Source organism: Pelodiscus sinensis, chromosome 31 (genome assembly GCF_052426305.1).
Source record: "Pelodiscus sinensis isolate ZL-2025 chromosome 31, ASM5242630v1, whole genome shotgun sequence".
NCBI classification, from domain to species: Eukaryota; Metazoa; Chordata; order Testudines; family Trionychidae; genus Pelodiscus; species Pelodiscus sinensis.
Window position 1 is genome coordinate 15,373,946 of NC_143082.1, and position 18,352 is coordinate 15,392,297.

Below are 18,352 nucleotides of genomic sequence, written 5' to 3' on the forward strand. Positions count from 1 at the left end.
TGGATAAGCCCTAAGGTTCGACTTTTTTTCTTTCTCTCCAGGAGAGGCCAGACTGACATGTGAAGTAATTATTTCAAGGCGCTCTCTTTGTGTTAGGAGAATAGTGATAGAGATGTAGCCGTGTTAGTCTGGTGTAGCTGAAACAAAATACAGGACTATGTAGCACTTTAAAGACTAACAAGATGGTTTATTAGATGATGAGCTTTCGTGGTCTGGCCCACGAAAGCTCATCATCTAATAAACCATCTTGTTAGTCTTTAAAGTGCTACATAGTCCTGTATTTTCTTTGTGTTAGAACACCCCTGTATATAAAATTAGGCATGGTCTGCACTGGAAAAATTAGGTTGATTTTTAATTACATCGGTCAGAGATACGGCAAACCCCTTGATGGTGTTAGGTTGTCTTAAGTCCTTTTTAGATAACACCTTGGTCAGCAGAAGAATTCTTCAATCAATATAGCAATTGTGTCTCAGGGAGGTGGATTACCTGTATTGTTGCTGTGTGCCGCTCTAGCATTTTAAGTGTAGACAATCCCTTAGACCAGGTCTACGCTGCAATGTTAAATCGGAAAAAGAAATGCAATTTGCATACTGCTAATTGCATATCTTTTTCTAATTTACTTTAGAAAAAGGCTCTTTCAGAATTTGGCGGGTCTATATGGCACCACATTCAAAAGAGTGCTCTTTCAACACATTCCTTATTCCTCATAGAACAAGGTTTACAGGAATGGTAAAAGAGCACGTCCGCTTTTTTAAATTTTTTTTCCGGAAAGGTGGCTGCGTTCCTTGGACACAGCATTGCTTTTCCAGGATACCTCCAGTACCCTGGAAAAGCAGTGCAGTCTAGACATAGCCTTATAGTGTTTTAAAATATGTACAGTGACCTCTATGAATGGGAAATAACATTAAAATGCTTTTTCAAGCGTAGTTCTGCTTTGAAAACAGGCTGTGTAGAAACAGTTCCCTGGGTCTCCATGTTTGTTTTTGTGTGTCTGGCGCATGAGCTGATATTCTGAGTCTTATAAGTAAAAAGGCTCAGCAAATTCCCCTGGAGGTCTGAGAAGAAAATTAAGTTCATTGTGGCTCATGCATCAACCTCAGTAAAGATTCTGCCTTTGTGGTTTAGTTAGTAACTCTGTTGATGCAGTAACCAGTTAAGATCCCTGTTCATTTTTCCAGGTTCACTGAAATAGTGCAATTAAGTAGAGCCCTAAGCAGATTCAAATTTTGTATCTGCATCAGTATTTGCAAAAATGAGTGGCGGATATCCGCTTCCACATCTGCAGATAGCTGCATGTTTTCATAAAAATAGCTGCAGATATCCACATTAGAGAGAGAAAGGGTTAACTGGTGACCCGATAAGCATCACCCTTATCAGTAAGGGAGGACCGGTGGCCGGAACATACCCCCACCCGCCCCTCTCCCAAGAGATGCAGAGGGTTTGGCCTGGCTGGACTGGAGTAGTCCCCTGTCTGAAGAATCCTGGTTAACCAATTAAAACATTAAGTTTAACTTTTAAATGGGATTTTACATCCCTAATCCACATGTGCGGGTGCAGCTCCCTGCGGCTCTCTGCGGATTTGCAGGGCTCTACAATTAAAGCTGACCTGCTGGAGACTGGCGTGTTTCAGGCTCTGTCACTCTGCTTTTTCTACCCTCAGGCAGTCTATTAATTCCCTCCTGGGGGACAGATACACTATTACCTCCTAGGACTAACTGCATAACTGTTTAAAGAACATTAGCTGTGTGACCGAAACTGACACAATCCAGGAAATTCCAAGGTAAGACCTGGGAGTCTGCTTTAACTTGGAATTTCCTGGTTTCTGTCTGTCGCATGCTGCCTGTTCAAGGGCTATAAGGTGGGCTGTTTAATTCTTCTTAAAAAAACCCACCAACTAATGAGGTTATAAAAATAAGTATTTACCTCCGAGCTTGGAAAGGTTCCTAGTTGGATTAGCCTATGTACTAAGAAATACTGTTGGAAATCAGTTTAAAACTGGGACCCTTTTACTAATTAGCTATTCCATGTGCAGTATTTGCTGTTTGGGGAGTGTTCTGTATATGCCCCCTGGGCACGTTTTATACTAGGGGTCTGTCATTTTAAAATAAAATTTAATACCGAATGCAGTTGGACCACACAAGGTTTATGGACTAATAATTTGTTAAACTTGTTAAACTGGAAGCAGACTAAGTTATAGGAGCACAAATCTGCTGTAACAACTTTTTTCACTCTTGTATCTCAAATGGTTTAATTTGATTATTCCCCTCCCCCCCCCATTAATTTTAGTCTAAAACTTCACTCTGGGACTGAAACCTTATAACCTCATGTTTCAGTCTGGAATGGTTTTTATTGCCGAGTTATAAATCTCTGAAAAAATACCATTTTGTAAGTAATACTGACAGGACTTTAACTATTACCCTCTGAATATTTGGTTTTGATGGCTACCGCCCAATAGTGTCACAGTAGTAACATGATAGTCAAGGTTGAAAGAGCCCGTTTAATTTCTCAGTCACATTACCTCTAGTTTGAGGCTGAACTTTCCCTCGTTTCTGAACCACGTATGTTTTGGAAACTGATGCTAATCTGTTCAGCTCTTCAAATGCAAAGTGCTATGCAAGTAACTACTCTTTTGGGATGTAGCCAAGTATTATCCCATGTCTGCAGAGGGGAGAAACTGAGGCTCGTGGTTTAGGGTGCTGTCTGTTACCCCAGTCCAGTTGTTTATCAGGATGCAGCCTAACTAGTAATCAGGGCAATTACCACTTCCACCCTGGTGTATCTTTCAGTTTAGGCTGATGTGGTCTAGACCTTTTAACATAGTCATGACTTTCAACTCTGAGCCCTGTTTTCTCTCCTCTGTTAAACAAGGATAAGAGATTCTTCCTGGGAGGCTGTGTCTATTGGCATTGGTAACGGTGGTGCTTCTGCTTGTAGCATTGGTTTGAGAACAGTCAAGCCCCGTCCATGTGGAGGAAACCATTGAAAAGACAGAATCCCGCCATTGCGAACACTTTGCTCTGTGGCTGCTAGAAGCCCGGTGTAGGCAGACCACTAGCATTTGACACCATTTGATAACCCTTGCTTATCTGTGCTGTGGCTACTTACCCTTGTGGTGCTGGGCTGGTGCTAAGAATTTCTATACAGATGTCTCTGGTGTAGCTAGGGCCCCACTGTTGTAACTGGGTTTCCCAGATGACGTTGCATTTGCTGTTCTAGATGGGGGCATTCCTGCAGGGCAGACCCACAGAATATATGTATATGTACTTACTGAACTCTGCATCTAGCCCTGGGTAGACAGGCCTTCGTGGAATGGATCTGTTTAGCTATGATCAACAGCTCAACTGGAAATACCAACTCACTCCGAGAATCTTGCAGCTCTGGACAAAGCACTGTCACATCCTTAAACGACAAGCCCATAGTCTTGTTCACGCTCATTCTTCCCCTTCTGTTTATAGCGGCCTTTTAGCCCTGAACCTGCAGTGAGCTCTGCCCATGCATCTGTCTGCAGGATCGGCGCTTTAGTGACAAGAGTTTGGAGAAACCTTAGATGGGTCCCAAATGGGTGGGCAATACCTTGGCTGGGAGCAGTGCTGAAGCCTGCATCAGTGCCAACAATTAACAACATTTCACTTCCGATTTGCAGGAATTGGGTGGCCTTGGTGCATTAGGTGGAACTTCCTGCGCTATGGGAAAGAAAACCAAGAGGACAGCAGATAGTTCGTCCTCTGAAGATGAGGAGGAGTATGTTGTGGAGAAGGTGCTAGACAGGCGTGTTGTGAAGGGTCAAGTGGAGTATCTTCTCAAGTGGAAAGGATTCTCTGAGTAAGTCCAACTTTCCTTCTGACTTGCGCTAACGTCAGCAGCGCTCCAAGGGCAGCGCTTCAAAATTGACCTTCGCTGCCTTCATTCAAGCTTTGCTAAACACCTTCCTGGGTGGAGCTTGCCTTCTTCACTCCGGATAAGAGTGGCGTGCATCCATTTAAATGAGTGGGTCACGAGGAGAGGGCCTGGGATCGTAAGTGGGTTGTAAATCACTGGCAAAAGTTACTTTCCCTTTGGCGTCTGCGTTCCCTCTCTCACTTCATGGAGTTGGTAGTTCCACTTGAGTTGTTCACCAGCACTCTCGTCTATAATCTTCCTCCTCACTTGAGTACCAGGGGCTGGCTCGCGGGTGAAGGTGCACCTGCGCAGTTTTTGTCTAGACTTATTGTGGAGATGTTAAACTGCAGCTTGGGTAAATGGCTGGTTTAGAAGAGGGATACTTCAAGTGCCTTTAAAAAAAAAATCTCCCCCTTAATTTTCTCTTAATCTGCCCCAGTGGGGAAACTCTGCAAGTTGTGTGTCCTCTGTGTTTGTCATGGCTTTTGGCCATGTAGTCTACCATGAAGCACAGACATGACGAAAATGTGCAAGGTGTGTTCTATCTTGGCATGGGATGTTTAAATGGATGCACACTGCTTTAGACTGGGTGGGCAGGACATTTAACAAGATGTTCAGAAAGGAAAGTCCTGGGGGAAGAGGTTGGGAAATATGTATATTTGAATAGAAAATCTGGTAGAACTTTGTTTAGACAAACCCCGTTTCTTCATGTGTCCTCACACAAGATAATGACTTCAATTAGCGCTGCAGCGTATCCTGTCTCCTGTTAGTCTGAGGTTACGTTTCATTTTGAACCCCTCGCCTTACGAGTCACTGAGCAGCATGGCAATCTGTGTTCATGAAGTGCAAGGGGGTGGAAAGCATTGATATTGCAGGTGTCTGGGCTCCCAAAGGAAATGGAGAACCCAGCTTAAAACCGTGGCTCATCGCTAACTTTCTTTGCCTCAGAGTATGTCCGTGTCTGTGATCTTTGGATGGCAGCAGTGAAAATTCTTCACCTCCGTTTTGATAGTTATTACCCATCTTTTCCACGACAGGGAACACAACACTTGGGAACCCGAGAAGAACCTGGACTGCCCTGAACTGATTTCTGAGTTTATGAAAAAATATAAAAAAATGAAGGAGGGTGAGAACAACAAATCAAGAGAGAAATCCGAAAGCACAAAGAGGAAATCCAGCCTCTCTAACAGCGCCGAGGACATCAAAACCAAAAAGAAGAGGGAGGTGAGCTTGCTGGCTTTTCCCTCACCCCATTCTGCCACAAGCTTCTAGCAAGGCAGTGAGCTCTGTCCTGCACAACATGTTGATCTGGGTGGGTGGAAACCTGCTAAAAATTACAAGAGACTTTTAGAACCAAGAGTCAAGAAGGCATGTTCTGTTGGGCAAATGGGCGTAGAGCAACAGCTTGTAGTCCTGGTTACTCTGGTTGGCTGTGGGTCGGTTTGCACCAGTTGCAGGAAAGCAGCACTGCCATAGATTGAACTAACTGCTGTCTCTGACTCCAAAAAACGGAACGATTGAGCTTTTAAAGAAAGAGCGAGCTGCAAGTAGGCGGGGACACGAGAGATGCAGCTTATTGTTTGAGTGTTTGATAGAATAAAGAGACTTTAAATGCTGATTTTAAGCTGGGCACAAACCAAAGTATGTGCCTAAAATCAGAGGTTTTCTTGTACGTCCCAATTTGCAGCAATCGTTGGGGGCTTCAGGGAGGATGCATCAAAAGTGTTCCTCAAGCATTCATTCGCTAGGAGCAGATTTTAGGGGATTTTTTTTTTCATTTGTATTTGTTGTGGTGTCAATTTAAAGTTTCTGTTTATTGTGCTGTGTGCAGTGACTAAGATCTACACTGACAGACTTGAGCCCAAATACATGTGAATGTCTAGAAGGCCTGACATGGTTAGGATTCCCTGCGACTTCTGTGCAAAGCAGGACCCATCTCCCCTGCCCTTCCCTTGCTTTCCGTATCAATCGCTGTCTCCCAATGGAATGCCACTAGGCGTTTCTGCTCGGGTCTCTGGAGAGACCTTGCAACGTTTCCTGACAGATGCATCTCTTTGTGCAGTTGGCTAGACATGGTCTCTTACTGACACCCACTGCTGGGGGTTATGCAGATCTCCACCGGAACTAGCTCCTGAACCCTTGACCAGCTGTACCACCCAAGAGCTGCCTTGTCACCGAGGGAAATATATTTTCCAAGATGGGCTTAGCTAGCAAGGGCTTCAAAGATCCGAGGTAACATCCTGGCTTCCTGGCAGTCAGTGGCAAGGCTCCCCGGGAGTTCCCTGGGGCCAAGAAATCATTCCAGAACCTTGCACTTGTAAAGTAGGCCTGGTACAGAACAGGAATGCAGATGAGGTTTCCCGGAGATTGGGACGGAGTGCTGTTCACAGCTGTGAAGGGCATGAAAGACCGACAGGCCTTTGTAATCTGTTGGCCAACATTTAATGAAACCCAGCCATGAACTCTGGACGCCAGAACTATGGTATAGGCTGATAGACAGCAATGCCCAGGGAAACGGGGGAAGGTCAAGCAGCTGTAGCGAGCGTGTCCAGTCTGCAGAGGTGGCGGGAGGGGGAGCTGTAATGATCCAGAGAAGAAAGGAGGTCAAGGAATACAAAAGAGCAGCAGAAACATGGGAATGGAAGCGCTCTGTTTGCAGGTGCTGCACAGACTTTTATCCCCCATTAAAAGCCAACAGTGCGCTGGAGGTAAATCCCCAGACATGGCTTTGAAAATGTGGGAAATCCAGACAGGATGCTGGGAGGTAGTGATGCCTGTTGGTTAAATAACTGGGATTGCAAGCACCTTGATGCTCAGTTATGATGTGGGGAAAGGGCCTTGTTGGCTGAAATATAAAATAAAAATATCGAGTCCCTTAAAAAAAAAAGAAGCTCCGAGATGTGCAGAATTCGCATCCAATGCACAAAACACGAGAAGATGGTTATTAAAACCCATCTTTGTGGGAGAGCCTAATATATGGAATGTTACATAAATGAGGAACCGTTGAGCAACATTTCTGTCTCAGCTTTTCCTTTCCTGAAGACAATCTCCTGCACTTCTTTCTTAGTGGTACTTTTTTTACAGCCTTATTTGAAGAAATGCCCTGCCCTTTACAGCTGTGTCTGTACAAAGTTATGGCTTAGTCATTGGAGATTCAAACCCATTGCTCCTGTCTGCCTGTAATGAAATCATAAGGGGTAATAAGGTCGTATATTTCATGTCCAGAAGGCTGCCCTTAGTGTGTTGAGATTACAGTTTTATAACCCATTATGCAACCCGTTTAAAGTTTTGGAACTAAAACTGTCCAACAGTAAAATGAGCAGTTTGATTTCTGCAGCTTAGCTGCTGCGTCTAGTCTTCTGGTCCCAGGGTCTCAAAGAGTTAACTGGTTAACCTGTTAGCTGATAAGCACCAGCTGATTGTTTCCATTGGTGGTTAAACTCTTCTGCTGGCTTGGCTCCTGGGAGCCAGATGCTACCCTGCACTGTGGGCTGTGCAGTATAGGACTTGGACTGCAGAGCCTGCAATGCAGTCAGCTCCCCAGGAGAGGGGCTGGCAGCCAGAAGTTGGCGTGCCCAGCTGCCAGCCTGCTCCCGGGGAGCCACCTGCTGCCCCCCGCTGCAGGCTCTTGCTCCCCAGCGCAAGGAGACACCGGCTGATCACAATCAGTAATATAAATTTGACCCCAAACAGGAGCGCTCAGCACTTCCTAGGGGTCTGAGCCTCCGTGCTTTGGGCAAAACAGGGGATTGGTGTCAGTGACAGCTCAGCTACTAGATGGAGCTGAAAGGTGGAGGGAGGAGGAGCAGTTTGGGGGTAAACAAGGTGGGTGACTCGGGGATGCTTTATTGCAGGTGCTGTACGAAAGCGCACACAGTGTAAGGGGCAGAGCTTGGCAGCAAACCAGATTTCTGTTTGAAACAGTGGCCCTGGTCTTGTTACATGCAAGAACTGACCTCCGCGTCACTGAGAGGGGAAATGGAAAGAAGTTTCCCAGGAAACGATCTGGATTCCAAAATAAATGTCCGTGTCACCACTGAGATTTGTTAACCATTTTCCTCTCCTTACCTGCATAAAAGGCAAAGGGGGAAGCTGGGTAATTTATAGCAGAAACAGTGAAACTGATTATACACAACGTGCTGTCAAATGCGCAAAATATACTCCTGAGAAACCTGGCTTCCCCCTCCATGGTCACTATGATCTGCCTAATGCAGAGGCAGCCACGCGGCAGGGCCGGCCTTACCATGAGGCGAACTGAGGCGGCTGCCTCAGGTGCCAGATGGTGGGGAGGTGCCACTAGGACCCAGAGTGTAGAAAATTGTGTCTGCTGCTGGTGCAGATGGATTCTCTCTGCTCCAGATGCACAGAGATGGGGGATGCTGTGCTGGAGGAAGAAGAGCACAAGAGACCTTTCAAAGTTTTGGCCCAAGTGAGGGCGCATGGGGGTGTCATTTGAGCTCCCTGCCTCAGGTGCCAAAAAGTTGGGGGCCAGCCCTGCCACATGGGGTGGCAGGGGGTTCCCAGGAGCGCCCTGGCTGCCGCCCCTGCCCCTGCCCCTGGGGCCTGTCGAATAGTTGTGTAACCGCAAAGCTTTCACGCAATCACACAACTATTCAGTTGCACGGTATCTAGCATCCCTGCTATTCTGCCACCAATCTCCGGCCATTTCTTCCTTTGGCAGATGCTTGCAGTGCCTCCACACCACGCTGGCTGCCCTTTGTCTCTTTGTCTGCACAGTCGCGTCTGGCGTTCCGCATGGCTAGCGGCACACATGCATGTTTGAGAACGCTGAGTGCAGATGCAAAGACAGAAAGAGACTGTGCCCCAAAGATTATGGCTGGTGGTGACTGAGAGCTGTCAGACCACCCAACAGCCCCTTGATGGTACAGGGAAGGGGCGGTGTCACCCCGTCTCAAACAGTTGGGGAAAATGCACCTCGTGCCCTGGGACCTCCTGGGCAGAATTAAACTCTCCTCTTGCTTCGGAGCTGGTCCTGGCCTGGAGAAGCTATCGCCACTGCAGACAGAGCAGACTTGGATCTCTGTTGCCCGTCCAGCACCTCTCACCAGCTATACGTTTAAACTGAATGCCCTACTGTAGGGGCTTGGCTTTATGGGTTTCCTGGGTCCCCTCTCTCCCTGTTCAGTATTGACTCCTGAATTGTAGAGTCCAAATATTAACTTGGAAATGTTAAGGAGTCTAGCCAGCTGCTTATAACCCCACCCTATTTCTGTGTCCATGGGCTACGGGTGCCCTTTTAAGTCTGCTTCATCTAAATGGTCAGGCTGGAAAGAATGACCAAAGGGAACGTAAATCCTTACTCTTTTTTTCAACCCATTGTGTCCTTGCCAGAGCAACGATATCGCCAGGGGCTTCGAGAGAGGGTTGGAGCCGGAAAAGATCATCGGTGCCACAGACTCCTGCGGCGATTTAATGTTCTTAATGAAATGGTAAGTCTGGGGCGTCACTCCCCCTTTTCAGATCAGCAGCTCGGCTGGTTTTCTGGCCCCTTCCAACCTCACCCCGAGGAGGGGTCCCAGGTGAGCCACCGTAGTGAGCAGGACAAGGGCAGCTAGGCAGCTCTGCTTTCTTAGTGTGGCTTCGCTCGCTCTTCTTCCGGCTGGCCGCTCCTGGCTTAGGTTGGGCCACTGGCCTGGTGCTCACTGGGTGTGGGGCTTGCTCCCTGTCCCCAGCACAGCTGAGTTCAGTGCCTGCTGGAACCAGCAACCAGGCAGCTTCCAGCTCCGCTCCTCCCCCCAGAGCGAGCAGTAGGAAATCCACTGCCAGACAGACAGACAGACAGACACACCCAACACACACCCCAGTTGGCTCTTTCGGTTCCTTGGCTTTTTGCAGCTGGGCTGGCATCTTGCTGGGCCGCAGGCAGCGGTGGCCCCTCCCCCACCCTCTGCAAAGACAAAGAGCTGGGAGATTCCTGTGCAGCAATCCTAAGGCGGCAGCTCTGTTCTGGCGGCTCCTTCCAGTTCCCGGCTCCGCCGAGGGAGCTCCCTGGCTCCTGGCACCTGCCCTCGGTAGGGATGGAATCGTGCGGCCAAGGACCCGACAAGCAAAGCTTATAGGTTAATGCTATAGACAACACGCAGTGTCTCTGTCTCTCTGTCTCTGTCTCTGTGTCTCTCTCTCTCTCGTTTTTAGCAGGCTGGCCAGCAGGTTCATGCTGGGTCCGGGACCTACCCCACTGCAGCTCTGCATTTAGAGTGCATTAGGAGTCATGCTGCCCCGCGACAGCCAGCTGCTCTGGGAGGGGAGCTGGCTTTTAAACTGGCTGCCCTCACAGACCAGCTCCCGCCTGGCAGCCCACGCTGCTGCTTCTGATCCAGAGGCAGCAGCGCGGAGTGGCAGGGGCTTCTTCAGAATGGGGCCGGAGTGCACTGGCTGCCAGCCCCGCCCCTGGGGATTATAGACTAGTCGAGTAACCGATAAGAATTCACGCAGTTAATCGACTATTAACCGATATTTACCATCCCTAGCCCTCATTGCCCCCGAGTCCAGCACCGAGCGTGCTCTCTTGGACTGGTCACGCTTGTCCTTCTTCAGCGTTACCCCCTCCCGCATGCTGGGTCGGTTCAGTGCTGTGCTTTCCCCCGGGGAGGTTAATCACATACTGGGCTTGAATGCCTTCGCGCTGGCATGGTCCTTAAGGCAGAGCCAGCCCCTGCCACGGTGACTGACAGGTCCCATCCTGCCGCCTCGCTGGCATAGCACAGGCACCCCCGGTGCAGGAGCAGTAATGCGCAGGGAAGAAGTCGTGCTTAAAATACCTACCCCACACGGACTGTGCTTATGGAACAGAGGTGGAAACTGCAAGATGAGGGCACGATCTTGGTAAATGAGGGAGGCATGTTTGTAGCGGTACCAAAGTGGACCAGACTAATACTGTAAACTACTAAAAACCTAAAGGGCAAACTTGAAAAGATTTAACACGGCAAGGAATGTGCTTCTGTGCAAGGTACAGTAAAACCTGCGTTATCCGGCACGCTCGGGGGTTAGGGTGTTCCGGTGATCTGAGGGTCCCATCAACCTAGGGAAAACCAATGGACAATAGTAAAACTCAAGTTTTGAGTATTGGTAGTTTTGTAGCCTGAGGCAGTTGGTCTCATTTTTCTTTTGAGTTAAAGATGATTAAGCCAATCCTGGTAAACCAAGCCAGGCCTGTGCGCCTGAAGATGTGACAGTATTGTGACTGGGAGCAATGCCTGTTAACGAAGTTTTCTAGTTAACAGAGTGCCAGATGACACAGGATTTACGGTAACAAGTTTCAAAGCTGTATTAAGTCAATGTTTGGTTTTGATCCGTGTTCTGGCCACTTGGCGTTACGAACGGCCTCCCTTCCCGAAGGCGGGGAGCCCTGGGTTCTGCTGCTGGCCCGCAGGAGCCCAGCGCTGACCAGGGGGTAATGCGCTCTCTCTCTCTGACTCCTCAGGAAAGACACGGATGAAGCAGACCTGGTCCTAGCAAAGGAAGCCAACGTGAAATGCCCGCAGATTGTGATAGCGTTTTATGAGGAGAGACTGACCTGGCACGCGTACCCAGAGGACACGGAAAACAAAGAGAGAGAAGCAGCGAAAAGCTAAAGCGCCGTCCTGCGCCGTCCTGAGCTGTACATACACATCCGCCCCACCTGACCACATCCATTGAAATGTGCTTATTACTGTGCCCCCAGGAGACACCTTGTTCTTGGTTCAGTCGTCACATAAATGATTTGCTTCATGTCCAGCTCCATCTCTAGTGAAACCCACGAGATATATGTGCTGTGTGTCCTCCTCCCTCTCCCCCGCCCCTCCCGAAAACGGTTTGAACGTCTTGCCGCCTCATAGAGCCGCCTTGGTTTTATAGAGTTGTTGCTTCCCTTGGCTCGGCCCGTTTTTGCCGCTTTAAATGCCGAGAGCGGCAGCAATGCCCCTTCTGAGGGGGATTACCCTGTCCAGGTGCACACATGGCTGTTGGGGGGAGCCCGCTAGGAGTGCTCTGCATTTGGGGAACCCTGCGAGCGCCACACGGGGCAAAGTCTCATTGGGACTGTGCATCTGGACTCCATCGTGATGCTTTCCCGCCTGTCTCGTGCCTAGGACGGGCCTAGCAAGCCCAGCCTGCCCAGGGCCAGAGCGAGCCCCCGTCCTCCAGGGAGAGCCCAGCGTGCGCGGTCCTCCGCTCGAAACGCGTTTGTTGGTCCCGGCGGGCGCGGGCCTGCCGCCGCCGTGTCCGGTCTCGCGCAGTGCGTCTGTAGCTTGGGCGGCGGTCGGGGTGAGCGTGTCGGCTGGCCGGGTGCGATGCCGCGGCGCCTGCGGCATTTCGGACGCTGGCTGCTCAAGCGGCTTCTCCCCTCCCCCATGACTCTGCCTTAGGAGCATGGGCAGCTGCTCGGGCCTGGTGTGCACAGCGTATGCCCAGGGCTCCAGAGCCTGCCAGCGGAGCCGAGGGCATCGCTGTGCCCCGGGGGGGAGTGTCCCTTTGGCGAGGCAGGGCTAGGTGGGACAGCTGCTCTGCTGGCAGGTTCCTTTTCCTTTCGCTCCTTGTGTGGAGTGGGGGCTGCACGGTGTGCTCCTTAGCAACTCCGCCCAGCCCTTTCTGCTTCCCTGCATGCTGTGTAGCTTAGCTGGACTTGGTCTCCTTGCCCGCGGGGCCTGTTGGGTGTCTTGGGTCCCCCCCCAATGTTGCAAACAGCGGCTTTGATGGCTAGAAGGAACACTGGTGGGGCGTTGGCTGGCTCGTTCCCCGGGCAAACGTCCTGCCAGAACGGGAGCTGGTTGGTTTGGGGGCCTTCGCTGTGGGCTTGGAAAAGCTCCCTGCATGAAGTGGAGACCCGCAAGGGGCCGCGTTGGAAAGGGTTTGTGGGGTTCTTGGTAACGTAACAATGATATTTGCATCCTGACTTGACTCACTCCGACGGTCCGGCCCTGTCCGTGTTACTTGCGTGGCGTTAAGGCACATCCGCGGGCGAGGTGCAGCGGGTGTTTTATCGACGGCGGCTCCGGTCCTGGCCCGCGCACTCCGCTCTGGGGCGTGGGCGTGAGCGTTTTGCTTGTTCTGCTTTTCTAGAGCACAGTGCTGGTTGTCCTCTGCCTCTTTGCCCGTCTCTGCTGGGCAGAAGCTAGTTCAGCGTAACGTGGGCCGGGCTGGCTGAATTCCACCCGCCCGCCGTTCCGAGGCTGCGCGGGAGCCCCGGGCGCTCTAGAATCAATGGCAGAGCTCTCGTGGGTGTCCGCGGGGCTGGCGTTGTGCGTCTAACCTGACTCCTAGCTGGGCGCATATCAACAAGTGCTGCCCTGAGGTGCCTGCCGTTGGCGTCTGCCCCTCAGAGGGGTGTGGAGGCAAAGGGTTGGCTGGCCATGCTTAGAGCAGCCTGCTCGGGGGGAGTATGGGGGGGGACACTGCCTTCTGAGCCAAACTGCCAAACAGGTCAGCCAAGCTGCTGCTGTCAGCGCCTGATACAGAAATGCTGGTGGGCCCCGTGCGGCTGCCTCTTTTCTAGATGCTGGGAAGTGCTCCTGGCACCCTTTCAAGGCCTCTGCTCAGCAGCGTTCCTGGCAAGCTGACTTTGCTCGTCATTAAACACCTCTGGACTGACAGCCTCTTGGCCCCATAGCTGTGGGGTTTGCACTGGTGCCCCTCTGGCACCAGCCCCGGGCAGTGGCTCTCATGGGGTTTTGAGACTTTAAACCGGTGTTTCTCAACCTGTTGTTAGAAAGTACTGTACCCCTTTAAAAAAATAAGTACCCCCAGTACCTACAGTTTTCAGACACATATTTTTTTTCTACCATTGCAACACATTTGTTTAAACAACTTAATTGTAGCCGGGCGGGCGATGACATTTTTGGGTGTAAAAAGTAGAAAAATAATAAAGCGCCTGAAACTGAAAACAAAAATTCTGTTTTCTCCAAATTTCAGTTGTTGACATACTCCTCCCCCCCCCCCCCCCCCCCCCCCCCCCCCCCCCCCCCCCGGCCTTCTCTCGTGCCCCTCGGGACTCGTACCGCTGGTTGAGAAACACTGCTTTAAAATCTGGTTGGCGTGATCTCGGGCTAGTCAGAGCTCCTAGAGCCGGGGGCCGGGATCCCTGTGGCTAGGGCTTGTGTGGAAGTAGGACTGAGCCCCACCTGCGGTGTTTGGATCTGAGCTGGGTAGCAGGGGCCCTGTGCCATGTTGTCCAGTGTTGGTGCGAGTTGTTCTAGGATGTACTCGGTACAGGAGGTCGTGGCAGCGGCTGGCTCCTTTCTGCCTGCGTTCGCCTAGGGGCTTCCCTGCCTGTGCTGTGGGGGGAGGTGGGGACGGCATTCGCAGCGCTGGAGGCAAGAGCGTACCACTTAGGGAGCTGATTTCAGGTCTAGAAAAGGCTGCTGGCGCATCAGCCTGTGTCTGCCTCTTCCGCCGGCCCCCTTCTCCTGCATCACACGCTTCTCCCTCTCCGGCTGGCTCAGCAGCCTGTCTTGCTGCTGCTGCTCTGTGCCTGCTGCCGCCTGAGTTTCTTTTCAACAGGCTACACGCAAAGCACTGGCCAATCAGCCCAAACTGAAATCTCCCACAGAGCACGGCTTGCTTGTTCTGCTCCGTAGACGATCCGTGTTTCTCTGGGGGGGCCAGGATGGGTTCTAGGGGGTCGCAGGTGCAGGGCTAGCGGGGGGTGGGAGCCACGTTCCCTCTAACCTTTCCAATTCATGTTCAGGTTTTTTCCACCCAAGTGTGGAATACATTTTGATGTGCACTGAGGCCTGTGTGAATGTGCACCACCAATAGAAACAAGCTGAGCAGTGGGCGCTCTGCTACTCAGCCGGGTGGCACTGGAATCTCTCCCAAGTACCCAGAGCCCTGGTGGCAAGCAGGCGAGCTGCAAGAGGAGGGTACATGCTGGCAGGGGGCTGTAGGCAGCGAAGGTGGAGAACCCCTCTAGGAGTGGCAAGCGAAGGCGGATTCAGGCTTTCTGGCTGCTGCGGCTGGGAGTGGATACGTGCGCGGGAGGCGAAGCAGGCTGGTGATCGCTGCGCTGGTGTGAAATGCTAACGAACTTGGCGCTTGATCCCAGCGCGCAGAGGGCAGGCATCGTCAGCGGGAGAACGGCCCCTTCCTCCCGCGAGGACCCTGGCTCTGCTCCCTGGCAAGCGAACGGAAGCGGAATCCGCCATCGGCACGGGTGTGACCGGCGCGGGGGGGCGGAGGACTCGCATGTTCACCGTGTGGCGGGTTCCAGTGGAAGCAGCAAGACGGCTCTGGATGAAAAGCCTGAGGTGAATGTGATCTGAGCCACACGGCTCAGCAGGCTGCCTGCGTCAGGCCAGCAGTCCGTCCGGAGCCGAGCTCTTGCGTCTTCTCCCTCCCAGCCTGAATTACGCCCCTTGGGGAGATGCAACATGGTTCTTCAGTTGCTTCCGCATTCCAGGTGGCTCCTCGGCAGCGTGACGGATTGTCGGTTGCAGCCTCCGGCGGTGTAGCTAGCGGTGTAGCCTCATCTACCAGGGCTGCCCTGGACCGGCCTGCCAGCTCGCCTGTCGCTCCTGTTGAACTGCTCTTGTTAACATTGTCCTGCTGCCTTCCCTGCTCAGGAGAGGAAGCGTCTCTGCAGCTGGCAGCTGCTGCCTTTTCTGGCTAGATTTTAGTTTGCTGATTTCCAGTGTTGCTGGAAAAGTTGCTGCAGCAGCGGGCGTAGGAGGAAGGGGATGGGCGAAAAGACGTCAGAAACCTCTTAGCGAACTGTGGGGGAGGGAGGGGAGGTGTTACTGTGTTGTCTGGCTGAACAGTTCCCCGGGCATTGCTTATTTTGGGGGCCAGTCCGCATGGCTAGTTGTGAGCAGGGCCTGGTCCTAATCTTCGCGCAGGGAGTTTGGGGTAGGAAGTCAAGTGCCAAACGAAGTCCCTGACATGTGAAAGGGGGGGGGTTTCCTTGTGGCTGTCAGGAACCAGCCCCCAACTCGTCGCAAACAGCCCTCTCCACTTGTGGGTTTTGGAGCGAGGGGCCTGCTTAGCGTTGGAGCCGGCTGCCTGTAACGGAGCGGTCCCAGACTAGCCCAGCGCCACCGGCCGTGTGGATGCGCGTAGTTAGCCTGTTAAGAATGGGCTTAAGCCAACCAGAAATGATCGTCCACATGGGTGACGCTGGTGCTGACCAGGTCACCGGGCCGAGCTCCCGGCCCCTTCCTGCAAGGACTCTGGGGGGCGGAGGGAGCCTGGGTTGGGATCCTCGTCACACCGGCTAGGGCGGTCGGAGTGATTGCCCAGCCAGCTGCCGTGTCAGCGCTCGGCCGGGGGGGAGGGGGGTTAATTTTCCAACCCAGACTGGGGCCAGCGCAGACAGGGACGGGACTGGCACGTGGCATTTCCCCCCGCTCCTCAGTCCCGTAGGTGAACTCGTGGCAGGAGCGAGCCTGGGGTGGGGGGGACCCGCCGCACAATGAGGAAGCTGCCAGGCCCAGGCTGAGTCTCCTGACCCGTCGCTGTCCCTGAGCAAAGCTCCGTGTTCTGCCGCTGGTCGGGGGGCTGCCGCAAACCGGGGATGGGCTGAGCTGCTGGACCTGCTTGAAAGTGGCCTTTGGAGGGGAACTTGGTCTCCGTGTGGCGGGGGGCGGTTCCTCTCGAGCACACGCGTCCCGGGGAGCTGGTGAAATGCTTTTCCGAGCCGCCTCCCTCTTTTTCATCCCTCGTGCGTGGCTGTAGCCAGGAGCAGTCCAGGCAGCTCGAGTTCCCTGTGCCAAGTCCCTGATCGGCCGCCCTGGGCAGGGCCTGACCCTTCCCGTACCCACGCTGCCTGTCCTGGAAAACTGCCCCTTGGCCAGTTCCCCTCCCTCCCTGCTGCTCTCCCTGGTGTTGATGGTGTGTTTATGGCAAAGCAGAACGCTAACATTTTGTCCCCTTTATTTTGTTGTTCCGTGGGAGAGGGTCTGGGGAGGGGCCGTTCTGAGATACAGGCCTGGTCTCTGGCCGCTTTGTAACTGGGGTGTTTTTTAAAACCCTGTTTCTTTTGTATACTGAGCACTTGTGTGTGGACACTTTTTAGGGCGCGTCCGTTCCCAAAGCCAGTCGCCAAGGCTTTCCAGTCTCGTGCTAGACGCGGCATCCGGCCTGCGTGGAAAGGCTCCGGTTCACCGGTCCATCCTCTCTCGCTGTTACGTGGAGCCTGCTGCCTGCAAGGACTCGTAACGTGCGAGCGAAGAGGGGAACTCACTTATGTTTCGTGTAAACCCTTGACGTTGTCACAGCTGTTCTTATGTAAGGGGGGTTACATGTGACCCCGCCCTGAGCTGCAACATGACGATTCTCTTCCTCCTTTGATGTATTGTGGACCCCTCCCGCCCCCCCCCATTAACAGGGCACTGGTGAGGCATGATTCCCTGGTTTACAATCTGATCCCACACAGAGAGGCCAGGCAAAGCCTTCGGTCGGCCAGCCTGCCCTCCCAGCGCCCTGGCTCCTGGTGCATCCGTGCCTCGTGTACCAGCGTAGAGCCCAGGCCCTTATCTGCCTGGCACAATACAGGCCTACGTCCTGCCCCTCCGTTTCTAATGCCAGGGGGCTAGGCCCTGTCACGGTGGGGGCCCTTTCCTTCCCAGCCAGCCTGAGCTTGCCACTATGGATGGCTTCCCCCTTCCCGCCAGGGGGTGGAGGCGTTTTCTCCCACGGCCCGTCTCTGATGACAGGCTGGGTTGCTTCAGGCTCCGGCGCGGTTTGGCCCTAAATGATTTGACAGTGTTTGTCTGAGCCGAGTCAGGGTCCCTCCCGCCAGTCGGCACGGGCAAGGCCTGCAGCTCAACCCCCCACTGCAAGAGACTTGCTGCGGGGCCGTGGCTGCTCCTGCTGTGTGCCAGGCAGGGTGGGTTCCTTGGCTGCGGCGGCGCCGTGGCCTTCGGTGGCGCTCTCAGTGCAGGGCCTGCATTCAAGCCCAGCTGCCCGTTAGAACTGACTTGCTAGGCAAGAACGGGGCTCTGTCCTCCGGATCGGAGCCGTGTCTGGCCGAAACGGCGGGCGGCGCCCAGCTCTCCCCTCCCCTGTGATGTTTGGTAGCATAGCCTGTCTCCCCGCTAATGTATGTTACGCTTTTTTTAAATGGTGATGTTTTTAAAATAGGGATTTTTTTCCTGTCCTGAAACTGACATGTTACAAAGGCCCCGTCCCTTCGCACTCTTTCATACTCTTGTATTGGTTCTAATAAATGGTTACTTTTCAGTACGGGCTCCCGTGTGGTTTTTCCTCCCCTGCGCTGGGTCAGTCACGGTCACCCTAGAGCGATGCCGGTGTAGTCAGTGGAGGGCGTGGGCCTGCTTTCAGCACGTTCTTCAGGGCAGGAAATTCTTCCCTGCGTAAGTCAAGGCTGGCGCACGCTGCAGTTTCTCAGCCCTGCCCCAGCTGTCCTGCTGCGGGGATGTAAGGGGCAGCCAGTTGTGGGGTGAGCTGCACGCCTGGCCCCCTCTCGTGTACCTTAGACCTGCCCTGGGAAGGGACTGTCCCTTTCCAACGTGCAGCGTGA

General features: G+C 52.7%; 1 protein-coding gene across 2 annotated transcripts in view; it reads left to right on the forward strand.

Moving 5' to 3' along the window:
• The window catches only part of CBX5 (chromobox 5), a 34,960-nt gene extending 16,909 nt beyond the window's left edge, over positions 1 to 18,051 (forward strand). For both annotated transcript variants that reach the window (XM_014576890.4, XM_075901648.2), the window contains exons 2-5: positions 3,644 to 3,822; positions 4,917 to 5,103; positions 9,232 to 9,329; positions 11,324 to 18,051. In XM_014576890.4, coding sequence (XP_014432376.1) covers positions 3,686 to 3,822; positions 4,917 to 5,103; positions 9,232 to 9,329; positions 11,324 to 11,474 — 573 coding nt within the window. In that variant the 5' untranslated portion in view covers positions 3,644 to 3,685 and the 3' untranslated portion in view covers positions 11,475 to 18,051. The remainder of the gene's footprint in view (positions 1 to 3,643; positions 3,823 to 4,916; positions 5,104 to 9,231; positions 9,330 to 11,323) is intronic.
• The last annotated feature ends 301 nt before the right edge of the window (positions 18,052 to 18,352 follow it).